This window comes from Salvelinus namaycush, chromosome 6 (genome assembly GCF_016432855.1).
Source record: "Salvelinus namaycush isolate Seneca chromosome 6, SaNama_1.0, whole genome shotgun sequence".
NCBI lineage: Eukaryota > Metazoa > Chordata > Actinopteri > Salmoniformes > Salmonidae > Salvelinus > Salvelinus namaycush.
The window spans coordinates 19,268,680-19,284,830 of record NC_052312.1 but is presented as its reverse complement, the minus strand read 5'-3'; the positions used below and the strand labels follow the sequence as shown (position 1 = coordinate 19,284,830).

Sequence of the window (16,151 nt, the reverse complement as noted above, 5' to 3'; positions counted from 1 at the left end):
CACGTCTGGGACCTGTTGGATCGGAGGGTGAGGGCTAGGGCCATTCCCCCCAGAAAAGTCCAGGGACTTGCAGGTGCCTTGGTGGAAGAGTGGAGTAACATCTCACAGCAAGAACTGGCAAATCTGGTGTAGTCCATGAGGAGGAGATGCACTGCATTACTTAATGCAGCTGGTGGCCACACCAGATACTGACTGTTACTTTTGATTTTGACCCCCCCTTTGCTCAGGGACACATTATTCAATTTCTGTTTGTCACATGTCTGTGGACTTGTTCAGTTTATGTCTCAGTTGTTGAATCTTGTTATGTTCATACAAATATTTACACATGTTAATTAAGTTTGCTGAAAATAAACGCAGTTGACAGTGAGAGGACGTTTCTTTTTTTGCTGAGTTTATAATCCATAGAAGGCTTTTGGAACCTCTTACCCTGGCAATTTGACTATTAAACTCATGGGTACACTAGCAATGGCTGCCAGTCCTGACTTGAATGGGAACTGCCATCTATGGATTATATTTCTATGGTTGGTTGAGGCTGTCAGTTCGCCACATTTCAAAATACTATCGCGGGAAAAACGTACAGTTTGGAAAGCAAACTGCTGAAAAGAGAACACTAATCTGCAGAACCAGTAGATACAATATTTTCTGAACAACACCCAATTTTGAGCGAACAGTATCTTAGATTCTGATGTCTCCTGTCATGTAAATGACATAGAATTGCATGAAATGCATTCGTGAAAGGCCAATTGTTTTACGGACCCAGCAAAAAAGAAATCCCCATGTGTGGAAATCCTGAAAATGCCTCTGCTCAACTGTATCCTATGCCACATTTCAAATGTTATGGTTTAAGTATTATTGCACCGAATTGCATCTTTGTGCCTGGATTTGTTCACAGAAAATTAGGGTGTGCCGGGAACATGGGAGGGGAGCTATAAAAACCCAAAGCCCAGGAGCCTATGATTTCTTAATCCAGCCCTAACTCTGGGAGACACAAATTCTCTCAATAACTGAAACAACTAAAGCTTGATATTGTCCCGCCCTGATCTGTTTCACCTGTCCTTGTGATTGTCTCCACCCCCTCCAGGTGTCGCTTATTCTCCCCAGTGTATTTATCCCTGTGTTTCCTCTGTGCCAGTTCTGCTTGTATGTTAGTCAAGTCAACCAGCGTGTTTTTCCCAGTACTCAGTTTGTGTTTTTTTTTAATGATCGTTTTCCCGGTTTTGACCCCTGCCTGACGCCGAACTACTTTCCCGCCTGCCTGATCATCCTGCCTGCCCTGACCTTGATTCTGCCTGCCCTTCGGTACCTTTTGGACTCTGAACTGGTTTTGACCCTTTTTCCTGTCCACAACCATTCTCTTGCCTTACAATATTTATTAATCCAATAGGGTAAGACTCCAACCATCTGCCTCCTGTGTCTGCATCTGGGTCTCGCCTTGTGTCATGATAGATATAGAGCGAATCTCTCTGCATAACTCTCAAGCCAATAACTCAGCAAATAGGCTCTGTCTCTCTCAGGGGTGATGGCGCCAGTCCAGTCTGGCACCGTCCACCCATTGACTGCTAGGGGCATCAGCCCCCTCCACAACAACAGAGCCCCCCTCCCAAAAAATCTCCTCCAGTCCTCACATAAATAACAACAGCTACAGAAAAAAACACAAAACTAAACCTCCAACCCATCAATTTAAGAAATGAGGAGGCCCCCTCTTGACCCTCCAACTTCTAAGTATCCTCAGAGAATCTCAGGCATTCGCCAGGACGGTCTCCACTGCCAAAAAAAGAAGAAGTTTTTTGGACCGTCACGCCGACGTTTGTTGAGCAACTTGTTGACTTTGGTCAGTTTTTTCTTTCTTTCTGTGGACGCATTGCCATTGGTTGTTGGGGAGGGTGGGGTGGGGGGGTTAGAGCCTCATAGTTAGGAAGAGATCCTTCATGGTAACGTTTACATAACCTTAGCAGACACACACACACATGTAAACAGGCAAACGCATACACACACACACACACACCTGAAGAAGTGTGTGTAGGGTGTCGTCTGACAATGTAAACACGTGTATTGTATTGCTTCCTAAGGCAAGCTCCAGACCCCCATCTATCATATTACTTCTATAGTAGTTATTGTTTTTGTATGAATGGGCCATAGCAAGTAGTGTATATGAATATAAGTCAAAACAGAAAAAGGGGTCTATGTCTGATCCCGGTAACATCAGAACTGACCTGGGTTCAGATTAGCTACGAGTGAAATTGCTCAATATAAAAGACAAATGTTTGGTTTACGTTGGCTAACCAAAACGCAAAGCAGGTCATTGGCAAGACAGTGCTATTGGTGTTTGCCAGAATCTGGATTTTCAGATTTGGGAGGCCTCAAAAGTACAGCGGAAAAGTTTGAGCATTTTATCACTTTATGTCTGGCTCAGGACTAGTTTACACCCCTGAACTGAAGCTCACACTCTCCCAGTGATTCTCTCTCTACGGACCGTAGCTCTGTTGCCGATCCTTCGTCTCTCTAAGCAACTCACTGACTCGCTGGATAAGGACAGGAGTACATCAATCAGCCAGAGTCCGGTTGTTCTCTCTCTATGTATCGGGGCCATCTCTGGAACCAATTGTCTTTCACCCTGAGATGGGGTACACTGTAGCTGTTGTCTGTCTGTTTGACCTGCCTGATCCACAACTCAGTGGGTGGCTGGGTGCGTCCCAAATAGTAATTGGGCTAGTGGGCGTTTACACCATCTTTTTTTAAATTTCCTTTGAAGTCAGTGAAGGGGAGTGAACAAGTGCATACTTCAGGAAGAAGGAGAGATAACTGGGACATAACCTTTGAGATAGGGAACATTGTAGCTGTTGTCTGACACAAGAGTCTGTGAGAATGCGGGGAGAGAAGAGCTGGAGAGAGTCGGATAATGAATGGACTGTTAGGGCTTCTCATGCATTCCTCTAGTCCCATACCAAACGCTTGTCCCGATCGCATTTACACTACATTATTAGTACTGCACACAGGAGACGTAACAGGGGGTTAGAGGAGAGGAGAGGAGGGGGAGGAGGAGGAGGAGGAGGAGGACGACGACGATTGCAGCATTCATCCTCTTCCCTGGAATTCTCTATCCTTTCCAGCATATCCAAGATTCCTATCCTTTTTCTCGTTTTTGTCACTTTTATTCGAGCGTCTGATTTATGTGGACCTCAAGACTTCCTCCTCCTGGAATCTCATCGGACCAGTCTGACGAGAGCAAATATTTACATTGTGAGCTTAGAGGAAATAACCCCCCCCCCCCCCCCCCCCCCCCCCCTCCGTGAAGCGAGACGGAGTCCTGGGTTCACGGTAGACTCAAGCTGGCACACGTCACGCACACACACACATGCTCACACACGCTCACACACACACACACAACCCATCTTGGACATAAGCAGGGCTGATAAACAATTTAAAGTGATTTAGGGCAGCGATTCTCAACTGGTGGGTTGTAACCCAAATTTGTCTCATGGAAGATTTTGAATGGGAGGTTTTGACTATTTTTAAAGATTTTTGGTCGATTTTTTAAAAACTAAGAAATACTCTGAACTTAAACAACTAAAACCAGGTAGAAAGTGTGTAGAAATGATAATGAACCTACATTTAAAAAAATAATTATTGAACTATTTTTCTTCAATCACAGTATGTTTAATATAGAGCAAATAGCTTCGCTATTTAGCAGGTTTGGTTGATTGTGTGGACTCAAACTTATTAACATTCTTCATCAAGAATTTGGGCAACATTTTATTAATGACAATTAAAAAGATGAGAATGTTGTTCCTCTGTCCTTTATAATTCCTACATTTACTATCAATATAGCTTCAAAAAAAAATCTTCCAGATTGCATTTAGGCAACAACAAAAAAACAGGACGCGAATATTGGGTCGCGCCTAAGACAATCAGGTTCAATTTGGGTCCCAAGGCAAAACCAGTTGATAACCACTGATTTAAGGAAGACGGATAAGCTAATCCCGGAGCTATAACTCTAACCTTCTACCTCATTACTCTCCCTCTCACTCTCTTTGTTTGTTTGCCCCTTTCATTTTTTCTCTCACTCTTTTTTCTCCTTTCTCTCACCCCAAATAGAGAGGAACAAAAGATCAGGCTGAAAATATACACGTTCAGCTTGTGCTACTGTGACACAGTCCAGGAGTCTCCCCCTCTTTCCCCCAGGCCTCCCAGGCTGTGATAGTCCAGCCAAGGGGAGAGAAAGAGATGTTGCACTGCATCCACCACACTCTGGCTAGTCCTGATAACAGCCTTTGGTATGCATTAGGAATCCGCTCTGTGTCATGTTTTCCCGTTGAGTCCTGTAGCTGACTAGCCTGATCCGAGATCTGGTTGTGCTGTCTTACCAGCTTCTATGGTCATTGTCAAGACAGCACAAACAGATCTGGGATCCGGCTAATAACTGAGCGGGTGGCCGAGGAGGAAGGGGGATCTATGGAAGCAACACAAAGTCCTATCTATGTCACTACATTCCAGACACTACATTCAAATCAAATAGGGTGTGCCGGGAACATGGGAGGGGAGCTATAAAAATAAAACATTATTTGTCATATGGGCCGAATATAACAAGTGTAGACATTACCGTGAAATGCTTACTTACAAGCCTTTAACCAACAGCGCAGTTCAAGAAGAGTTAAGAAAATATTTACCAAATAAACTAAAGTAAGAAATTATAAAAAGTAACACAATAAAATAACAATAACGAGGCTATATACAGGGGGTACTGGTACCGAGTCAACGTGCGTGGGAACAGGTTAGTCGAGGTCATTTGTACACGTAGGTAGAGGGGAAGTGACTATGCATAGATAATAAGCAGCGAGTAGCAGCAGTGTACAAAACAAATGGGGGGGGGGGTGTCAATGTAAATAGTCCAGTGGTCATTAGATTAATTGTTCAGCAGTCTTATGGCTGGGGGTAGAAGCTGTTAAGGAGCCTTTTGGTCCTAGACTTGGTGCTCCGGTACCACTTGCCGTGCGGTAGCAAAGAAAACAATCTATGACTTGGATGACTGGAGTCTTTGACCATTTTTTGGGCTTTCTTCTGACACCGCCTGTTATATTGGTCCTGGATGGCAGGATGCTTGGCCCCAGTGATGTACTGGGCCATACGCACTACCCTCTGTTGCACCTTACGGTCAGATGCTGAGCAGTTGCCATACCAGGCGGTGATGCAACCGGTCAGGATGCTCTCGATGGTGCAGCTGTAGAACTTTTTGAGAACCTGGGGAACCATGCCAAATCTTTTCAGTCTCCTGAGGGGGAAAAGGTGTTGTCGTGCCCTCTTCACAACTGTCTTGGTTTGTTTGGACCATGATAGTTTGTTGGTGATGTGGACACCAAGGAACTTAAAACTCTCGACCCGCTCCACTACAGCCCCGTCGATGTTAATGGGGGCCTGTTCGGCCCGCCTTTTCCTGTAGTCCATGATCAGCTCCTTTGTCTTGCTCACATTGAGGGAGAGGTTGTTGTCCTGGCACCACACTGCCAGGTCTCTGACCTCCTCCCTATAGGCTGTCTCATCGTTGTCGACCTACCACTGTTGTGTCGTCAACCAACTTAATGATGGTGTTGGAGTTGTGTGTGGCCACGCAGTCGTGGGTGAACAGGGAGTACAGGAGGTGACTAAGTACACACCCCTGAGGGGTCCCAGTGTTGAGTATCAGTGTGGCGGGTGTTGTTACCTACCCTTACCACCTGGGGGCAGCCCGTCAGGAAGTCCAGGATCCAGTTGCAGAGGGAGGTGTTTAGTCCCAGGGTCCTTAGCTTAGTGATGAGCTTTGAGGGCACTATGGTGTTGAACGCTGAGCTGTAGTCAATCAACAGCATTCTCATATAGGTGTTCCTTTTGCCCATGTGGGAAAGGGCAGTGTGGAGTGCTATTGAGATTGTGTCATCTGTAGATCTGTTGGGGCGGTATGCGAATTGGAGTGGGTCTATACAGGAGGATGCTGTTGATGTGAGCCATGACTAGCCTTTCAAAGCACTTCATGGCTACCAACGTGAGTGCTACAAGGCGGTAGTGATTTACCTTTGCTTCCTTGGGCACAGGGACTATGGTGGTCTGTTTGAAACATGTATCAAATCAAATCAAATTGTATTGGTCACATACACATGCTTAGCAGATGTTATTGTGAGTGTAGCGAAATGATTGTGCCTGTAGTTCCGACAGTGCAGTAATGTCTAACAAGTAATCTAACAATTCCACAACAACTACCTATACACACGAATCTAAGTAAAGGGATGGAATAAGATTATATAAATATAATGGATGAGCGATGATCAAGCGGCGTAGGCAAGATGCAATAGATGTATAAAAATACAGTATACAGGATGAGTAATGCAAGATATGTAAACATTATTAAAGTGGCATTTTTAAACTGACTAGTGATCTATTTGCTAAAGTGGCCAATTATTTCAAGTCTGTATGTAGGCAGCAGCCTCTCTGTGTTAGAGATAGCTGTTTAACAGTCTGATGGACTTGAGATAGAAGCTATTTTTCAGTCTCTCGGTCCCATCATTGATGCACCTGTGCTGACCTCACCTTCTGGATGGTAGCGGGGTGAACAGGCAGTGGCTCGTAGGTATTACAGACTCGGTCAGGGAGAGGTTGAAAATGTCAGTGAAGACACTTGACAGTTGGTCCACGCATGCTTTGAGTACACGTCTTGGTAATCCGTCTGGCCCTGCGGCTTTGTGAATGTTGACCTGTTTAAAGGTCTTGCTCACATCGGCTACCGAGAACATTATCACACAGTCGTCCAGAACAGCTGGTGCTATCGTGCATGCTTCAGTGTTGTTTGCCTCAAAGTGAGCATAAAAGGCATTTAGCTCGACTGGTAGGCTCCCGTCACTGGGCAGCTCGCGTCTGGGTTTCCCTTTGTAGTCCGTAAAAGTTTTCAAGCCTTGCCACATCCGACGAGTGTCAGAGCCGGTGTAGTAGGATTCAATCTTAATCCTGTATTGACTCTTTGCTTGTTTGATGGTTCGTCTGAGGGCATAGCGGGATTTCTTATAAGCATCCGGATTAATGTCACGCTCCTTGAAAGCGGCAGCTCTAGCCTTTAGCTTGATGCGGATGTTGCCTGTAATCCATGGCTTCTGGTTAGGATATGTACGTATGGTCACCGTGGGGATGACGTCGTCGATGCACTTATTGATGAAGCCGATGACTGAGGTGGTATATTCCTCAATGTCGTTGGATGAATCCCGGAACATTGTTTGCTTATGAGCTTATAGAGTTGGTTGAGTGCGGTCTTAGTGCCAGCATTGGTCTGTGGTGGTAAATAAACGGCTACGAATAATATAGATGAGAACTCTCTTGGTAGATAGTATGGTCTAAAGCTTATCATAAGGTACTCAGGCGAGCAATACCAATACCGAGACTTTTTTAATATTATACATTGATCACCAGCTGTTATTGACAAATAGACACACCCCCCCACCCCTCATTTTACCAGACGTAGCTTCTCTGTTCTGCCGGTGCATGGAAAACTCCCGCCAGCTCTATATTATCTGTGTCGTTGTTCAGCCACGACTCGGTGAAACAAAAGATATTACCGTTTTTAATGTCCCGTTGGTAGGATAATCTTGATCGTAGGTCATCGATTTTATTTTCCAATGATTGCACGTTGGCCAATAAAATGGGCAGTGGGAGTTTACTCGCTCGCCTACGAATTCTCAGAAGGCAGCCCGACCTCCGCCCCTTTTTTCTCCGTCTTTTCTTCACGCAAATGACTGAGTTTTGGGCCTGTTCCCGGGAGAGCAGTATATCCTTCTCGTCGGACTCGTTAAAGGAAAAAGCTTCTTCCAGTTCGAGGTGAGTAATCGCTGTTCTGATGTCCAAAAGTTATTTTTGATTATAAGGGACGGTAGCAGCGACATTATGTACAAAATAAGTTTAAAAAATAAGTTACAAACAACGCAAAAAATATAATAATAGTAGCACATGTAGCACATGTAAAACATAATAGCACATGTAAAACAGCACATGTAAAACGCACATATAATAGCACATGTAAAACGCTGTCCTCTTCGGCGCCATTGAACATTCCATCTACAATATCAGGTCCCCAACCATCCAAATACTCCAGAACTTCCAGTCTCCAGTCTAAAGTTTAGACAACACTATCTCTGCCAACAACAGCACAGTCCAGCGGTGCTGACACTGACTACCTACTTAGACCCCTGGCAATGCTAAAGCACAGACGCTACCCACAACTCCAACAACACCAATCGCTAGACCAAGCCCGGTGGTGTTTCAGAGACACCCAGAAACACAACACCAACATCAATATCAAATCCTGAGTTTTATGTCTGATGATGACCAGTATGTGGGTCTGAATCATATACTGTGAGTGGCTGTTGTTGTTATCGTTCCGAAAGTCCATTTCAACAAAGGTTTGTATACAGTAGCACATTTATCTATAGAATATATCAGGTTTTATGCCTTGGGCATTTGAAAGTAATGGTAGAGATTTGTTATGGTCATAGAGATTTGCCTGCCTGTCGGCTAGACCAGGAATATTCAAATCTTACCACATTACTGCTGGTTTTCTGTTCTACCTGATAATGAATTACACCCACCTGGTGTCCCAGGTCTAAACCAGTCCCAGAATACAGAGGAAGTGGAACTGGCTTGGAGGTGCAGATTTGAATTTGAGACGGCTAGACAGACAGAGACAGGAAGCAGTGTGGTCTAGTTTAGCGTCACACGGCGTCTTCCTCCCTTAGAGCCTAGATGTCTGTCTGTCTGCTTACACACACACACACACACACACGCACACAGTCTGCTCTCTGCAATTAATTAAACCGTGAAACAGCAATTAATAAGCAGACTGCCTTTTGTCTTGACATCTGATTGTGATTTGGGAGGCGTTCTCCTTGATGAACCCGATGGTCTCTCCTCTCAACATATTTCAGGGGCGGTGTTACATTTTTGTTCTAACCTAGCAGTAACAGCACAACTAATTCAGCTAATCATCAAGCCCCCTCATTTGTTGAACCAGGTGTGCTAGTGCTGGGCTCGAACAGAACTGTGCACATTGTGCTAATAGTGTGCACAAAATGGTCCCTGCAATCTAGAGAGACCCATAGAGAGAAAACAGCCTTGATTGTTACCCATTTACTCCTGTAAAGAAGAGAAGATTGTTGGCTAGTTTCAGTCCAATTAGAAAATGGGATAATCATCTGATTTGCTACTGGCGCCTTCCCTCCCGCCCCTCTGGGTTACGGGTGATCGGTATCCAACAATGCTGATGGTTAATACAGCTGTCAGTCATCGTGTGGCCCGTTGTTTGTTTTTCGTTCTGCAGTCTCCTAACTGCAGAGCTTACTAACTGTGTTGTTCACTGAGGAGCCAGTTGATTAAATCGTCGGCCCAGACGTGTTGTTGGGCTGCCTCAGACTAGACTGTCTTTCAACAAATGTCTTTGTAATGTCTGCTAATGTTCTCCTACATCTAACACAGATTCTGAAGAGGTCAGACATGCTTACACAGGAGAGAATGAAAGAGGTTAGAATGTGTTAAGCTGGAAGCAATGTACATGTAAACGTGTGTGTATGCTCAGCTGAGGATGGGGGCAGAGACACAGAGAGGGAAGGAGAGAGACAGAGAGGGTGGAGAGAGAGAAGGGGGGCGGAGAGAGAGAGAGAGAGAGAGAGAGAGAGAGAGAGAGAGAGAGAGAGAGAGAGAGAGAGAGAGAGAGAGAGAGAGAGAGAGAGAGAGAGAGAGAGAGAGAGAGAGAGAAGGGGGATGGAGAGAGAGAGAGAGAGAGAGAAATAGAGAGAGAAGGGGGATGGAGAGAGAGAGAGAGAAATAGAGAGAGAAGGGGGATGGAGAGAGAGAGAGAGAGAGAAGGGGGATGGAGAGAGAGCGAGATAGAGAGCGAAAGGGGGATGGAGAGAGAGAGAGAGAGAGAGAGAGAGAGAGAAGGGGGATGGAGAGAGAGAGAGAGAGAGAGAGAGAGAAATAGAGAGAGAAGGGGGATGGAGAGAGAGAGAGAGAGAAATAGAGAGAGAAGGGGGATGGAGAGAGAGAGAGAGAGAAATAGAGAGAGAAGGGGGATGGAGAGAGAGAGAGAGAGAGAAATAGAGAGAGAAGGGGGATGGAGAGAGAGAGAGAGAGAGAAATAGAGAGAGAAGGGGGATAGAGAGAGAGAAGGGGGATAGAGAGAGAGAGACCAAGAGAGAGAGAGAGAGAGACCAAGAGAGAGAGACCAAGAGAGAGGGGGGGGTGGTGAGAGAGAGAGAGAGAGAGAGAGAGAGAGAGAGAGAGAGAGAGAGAGAGAGAGAGAGAGAGAGAGAGAGACCAAGAGAGAGAGAGAGCGAGAGACTCCTGCCAGGCTTCTCTGACCCCTGCCAGGCTTCTTCTCTACACACTGATAGGTCTAGGGTCAACACGCACACGCACACACAACGAAACACAGAGCCCAGGGTCAGCTCCTACACCTTGAGGAAATCCTGTCTCAAACCAGCACGATGATGTCACTCTCCAAATTACCAGGTGATGTCCTTACTAACAAAGGTTCTTGAAACCTCTGCACTCAGAACGTGTGGTGTGTGAACTCAAGTAATGCCATTAGATGCATAGTAGAAGACTATAGTTTGAAGTGTATTTTATGCTTTCTTATTCATTCTAGAGGCAACAAGAATAGAGTCAACATGTCTATCCTTCCTGGGCCCATTCCCCTGTGTCTGTGTCCTCCTACCTGTGCATTCGTACTGCAGCCCCTTGCCGTAGTGGCCCTTCTCACAGATACAGTCGTACTGGCCCGTGTGGGTGCCACACTTGCAGCTGGCCATGATGTCACAGCAGTCCGCTCCGGCCTCGCACAGGGACGAGCAGCGGGATAGGTCTTCCTGGATGTAGCTTCCTGTCGGCAGGTCTGAGGGGAGACAAAGGTCATAAACACAAAGGTCAAAGGTCACCAGAGGATATTAGCAACGTTTTTCTTTCATAAACCTTATTTTCTCAGTTCCGTTCCTCTTACGCATCTTATAGTTCTTCTGATGAAGGAAAAGTTTGGGAGTCAGAGAGGGACAAAAAGGATTTTAGGGGCACAGACAGATGACTGAGCTGGGGCTCAAACCTGTCAAGGGAGCCTGTGTGGTCTTTTCTATACAATTTGTGATATTAGAAGGTAACCAATGAATTAAACCAAAGGGCCACTGGTTGGGTCAGCACACTGGTGGGAGAAAACTGTTTTCTGAGTAATTTTACTGAAAACTATGGAGTCAATTCCAATCCTGTAGATTACTGTAAATTGGCCTACTACTGTATAAACATGTGTATTATGTAATAGTAAAAATGTTATGTAGGCTACGCTAAGCCAGGGCTGGATAAACTTATCTGCCTCACTCATAAATAATAACAAAAGAAGAAGGATTGGCTGAGTGATTGTTCTTCCTGAGAAGTAGGAACCGAACAAAGAGCATTGTGGGCCAGATGTTTGAGGATTGTGTTCGGTCAAGGTTTTGGGGTCAGCAGGGGTAAAGACCTGGGTTCAAATGTTTTAGCTACACTTAATTGAGCTTGCCTGGTGCAATGGAAGCAATGGTATAGGGCTGGAGTGGAAACTATGGCTGAAACTGGGACTGGGGCTGAAAATATGGCTGAAACGGGCTGGGGCTGAAAATATGGCTGAAACTGGGGCTGGAGCTGAAGCTATGGCTGAAACTGTGGCTGGGGCTGAAAATATGGCTGAAACTGGGACTGGAGCTGAAGCTATGGCTGAAACTGGGGCTGAAGATATGGCTGAAGCTGGGGCTGGAGATATGGCTGGAGCTGGGGCTATAGGGTTGAGGAACTGGTGTTTGGGTTGGGGTTGGCAGAGCCAGGGAGCAGACTTGGAGAGGGAGTCATTGAAACAGAGACACACGGCATGGAGCCCTGATAACATGCACTGGCTGCCTTGGCTCACACTCTGACAACCTTATCCCTCTCTCAGTCTGACAGAAGTGATTTACCACTGTCTAGTTTCTAATAGGCTACGTCCTAAATGGAACACTATTCACGGTTCGGCTCTTGCATGTGGTTGTTTTATGGTCCGATGCAACTGATGTCTGAGAAACGATGACTCCAGTACTATTTCTGGGTTCTGCTCCCTCACATGGACTGTGGGAATGGAGAATGTATTTTACCTCCTTTTTTATGGTGTTATGTGTTGGCTAGACACAGGAGACATACAGGGCAAACTGTGTGCACGATGTGGATGGAATTCCGCTGAAATTTAAAAATACCTTCCCACTGGGCGCAGACGTCAGTTTAACATTAGTTTTTATTTACATTTAGTTGAGTTGTCAGGTTAAAAGACGAAATTCCCTTAAGTTGATGACTTTTTGCAATTCCAATCTGTTTTCCACGTTGTTTCAACGTCATCACATAGATTTGTTTTGTTTGAAATGACGTGGAAACAACGTTCATTCAACCAGTTTTGACCAGTGTGTTAGTCACATGGGGCTGCTGTAACCTTAGTTGAGAAAAATATATCCCACTCAATACTTCCTTGTGCTAGCCTGGGTACCAGTCTGTTTGTGCTATCATTCCATGTTTGTCATGACAAGGAATGACAAGGAGTGAAAAGATAGCACGAACAGACCGGTACCCAGGCTATTCAAGTGCCCCTTCCGCCTCACCTTCGTGCAGTGCACGGCGAGCCAGGGCCTCGAACTCTGCAAAGTTGTGTACTAGGTAGCAGTGCTGGTCCTTAGGGTGTGAGGCCATGTCATGTAACTCCCTGATGTTCCCCTGCCAGATCCCCAGGGTGTAGATCTCCACCCCCTGCTCCCTCAGAGCAGCAGCCACCGGGCGAGGGTCGCCCCCGTTGGAGTAGCCGTCCGTTATCAGGAAGATCACCTTGGTGGCATTGGCCCGCGAGTGACGCAGGATTTGCTGTGGGAGAATGAGAAGATTAGAAAATGAAGAGATTGGTAGAATTGATACAGGAATGGATGGTGGATTTGCTGTGGAAGAATGAGAGGATTTGAAGAATGAATACAGGTGTGAATGGATGGTGGATTTGCTGTGGAAGAATGAGAGGATTTGAAGAATGAATACAGGTGTGAATGGATGGTGGATTTGCTATGGTGGAATGAGAGGATTGGAAGAATGAATTCAGGGTGTGAATGAATGGTGGATTTGCTGTTGTTGAATGAGAGGTTTTGAAGAATGAATACAGGTGTGAACGGATGATGGATTTGCTGTGGTAGAATGAGAGGATTTGAAGAATGAATACAGGTGTGAATGGATGATGGATGTTGTTGGATCGTCATCAGGTACTGCACAGGGTGAAGTGAATACAGTAACCATGTCTATAGCAAATGCATTCAGCCTTTACAGCAGCAGCCAGCTAACCACTAGAACATTAGAGCAACCCTGTTATAGCAGAGTGGAGCTGCTGCAGACACACACATGGGTTCAAACACCATTCTAAATAATTTCAAGTACTTTAACTGCGTTTGATGGAGCTTGCCTGGCGAAATGGGACCAATAGAATAGTCCAAAAGTGTAAATGCTGCCCATCTGGCTTTTCTAGGCAGGTTAAAGCAAACCAAGTATTTTAATGATTTCAAATAGTATTTGAACCCAGCACAGGACTGCCTCTCTGATTCAGAGGGGTTGGGTTAAATGCGGAAGACACATTTCAGTAGAATGCATTCAGTTGTACAACTGACTAGGTATCCCCCTTTCCCTTTCCTTAGACACATGGTCTGGTTCGCATGCACTAAGTTTAGCTGGAGTTTGCAACAAATCCCTGTACAATTAGGCAGGCCATTAAAGACACAGAGAAACATTATTTCCACAGCCCAGAAGTTAAATCCTAGAGAGAGAAAGAGTGTGAGAGACATCTGCTCTGCTGGTCTGCGCTGCTCTACTGTACTGTACATAACACGGCAAGCCAGGCCTGCTACAGTTGGTATGTTTATTTGGAATGAAATTAATTTAAATGGTATGGACGTGAGGAAAAGGGGAAAACAAGGACTATAAAGAAGGTGGGGGAGTGAAAACAAGATGGCGTGAGTGTGAGACATTAACGGAGAGATGTTGGCCTAAAGGGTAGTTCAATAAAATACGTTTATATAATGGAGAGAGTGAGACAGAGAGTGAGGGAGAGGAAAAATGAGAGAGTGTGACAGAGAGTGAGGGAAAGATAATGGAGAGAGTGAACGTGAGAGGATTGGAGACATGGTTGTAAGGACGTGACCAAGGAGAGAAGTAGAGAGAGGTAGAGAGAGAGAGAGAGAGAGTGGGAGGGAGAGAGCGAGAGATAGAGAAAAGAGAGAGAGAGAGGAGAGAGAGAAAAAAGAGAGAGAGAGAGAGGGAGAGGGAGGAGGAGAGAAAGAAAATAAAGAAAGGAAGAGGAAGCTGGTGTTCTGTTCTTTATTGTCTAACTGGCTGCACTTCAAGCATCTCCGGCGGGGTAAAGTAATTACAGAGGCCGTGAAGCGAGGGAAGGAAGGATGGAGAGATGGAGGACAGAGAAGGGGAGGGAGGAAAAGCCTGGCTTCTCTGATCCTCTCTTCAAAGTCACCAGAGAGGCACCCTGGTTCTCATCCCAGCCTTCCAGGCCTCTCTGCCGCCCGCTCCCAGCTGTCAGTGCACCCAGGCAGGCTGATTCGTTACGGTGAGGGGCCTCGCTGATTCTCCCTCCCTGGTTCTCCCTCCCTGGTTCTCTCCTGGACCTAAACCGTCTGCTGTCACCAAACCACAGTGATGTCATTGTGGCCTGCGCTCCGGATGGGGTGGAGTAGAGGAGAGAGAGCGATGACTGAGAGAGAAGTGTGTGTTTTGGGGTATTTTAGGGTATTTTATGAGGTGCTCAAAGGTCTGTGGGGTTGCAAGGGTTTGTGTTGGGGTGTGAGACGATGGCTGGTGGCTGGTGGTGAGCAGGGGGGTGACACCGCTGAGTGTTTATTTATTTAATTTTTTTCACCTTTATTTAACCAGGTAGGCCAGTTGAGAACAAGTTCTCATTTACAACTGCGACCCGGTCAAGATAAAGCAAAGCAGTGCAACAAAAACAACAACACAAAGTTACACATAAACAAACGTACAGTCAATAACACAAAATAAAATTAAAATAAGCAAATCTATGTACAGTGTGTGCAAATGTAGAAGAGTAGGGAGGTAGGCAATAAATAGGCCCTAGAGGCGAAAATAATTACAATTTAGCATTAATACTGGAGTGATAGATGTGCAGATGATGATGTGCAAGTAGAGATACTGGGGTGCAAAAGAGCAAGAGGGTGAAGTTAGAGAGGGAGATATACGACTCCAGCTTCAGAGATTTTTGCAATTCGTTCCAGTCATTGGCAGCAGAGAACAGGAAGGAAAGGCGGCCAAAGGAAGTGTTGGCTTTGGGGATGACCAGTGCAATATACCTGCTGGAGCGCGTGCTACGGGTGTTGCTATGGTGACCAGTGAGCTGAGATAAGGCGGGGCTTTACCTAGCAAAGACTTATAGATGACCTGGAGCCAGTGGGTTTGGCGACGAATATGTAGTGAGGGCCAGCCAACGAGAGCAGACAGGTCGCAGTGGTGGGTAGTATATGGGGCTTTGGTGACAAAATGGATGGCACTGTGATAGACTACATCCAGTTTGCTGAGTAGAGGGTTGGGGGCTATTTTGTAAATGACATCGCCGAAGTCAAGGCGGCATGAGTGAAGGAGGCTTTGTTGCGAAATAGGAAGCTGATTCTATATTTAATTTTGGATTGGAGATGCTTAATGCGAGTCTGGAAGGAGAGTTTACAGTCTAACCAGGCACCTAGGTATTTGTAGTTGTCCACATATTCTAGGTCAGAACCGTCCAGAGTAGTGATGCTAGTCAGGCGGGAGGGTGCGGGCAGCAATCGGTTGAAGAGCATGCACTTAGTTTTGTGTGTGTATGTATACATCGTATATATAGCTACACACACGCACGGATGCACGTATCCACACAAAATGTTATTCTATCACTTATAAAACATAGGTTAGAGTTTTTCGTCATGAATCTTGTTCGAAAGGCAGCTCTGCAGAGTGGTCACTAGCTGGCACAGCCACAAAGTCATAATATCTGACCTTAACCACACTGCTAACCCTAATGCCTAACCCTAACCTTTAAATTTATTGTTTTCATAGATATTTATAATGTAGCC

General features: G+C 45.6%; 1 protein-coding gene across 1 annotated transcript in view; it reads right to left on the bottom strand.

Moving 5' to 3' along the window:
* svep1 (sushi, von Willebrand factor type A, EGF and pentraxin domain containing 1) overlaps window positions 1–16,151 on the bottom strand; it is a 131,634-nt gene that overhangs the window by 82,397 nt on the left and 33,086 nt on the right. Inside the window, exons 2-3 of the mRNA XM_038995253.1 lie at window positions 12,651–12,906; window positions 10,724–10,900 (exon numbers count right to left, since the gene is read on the bottom strand). Of these exons, the coding sequence (XP_038851181.1) occupies window positions 10,724–10,900; window positions 12,651–12,906 (433 nt within the window). The remainder of the gene's footprint in view (window positions 1–10,723; window positions 10,901–12,650; window positions 12,907–16,151) is intronic.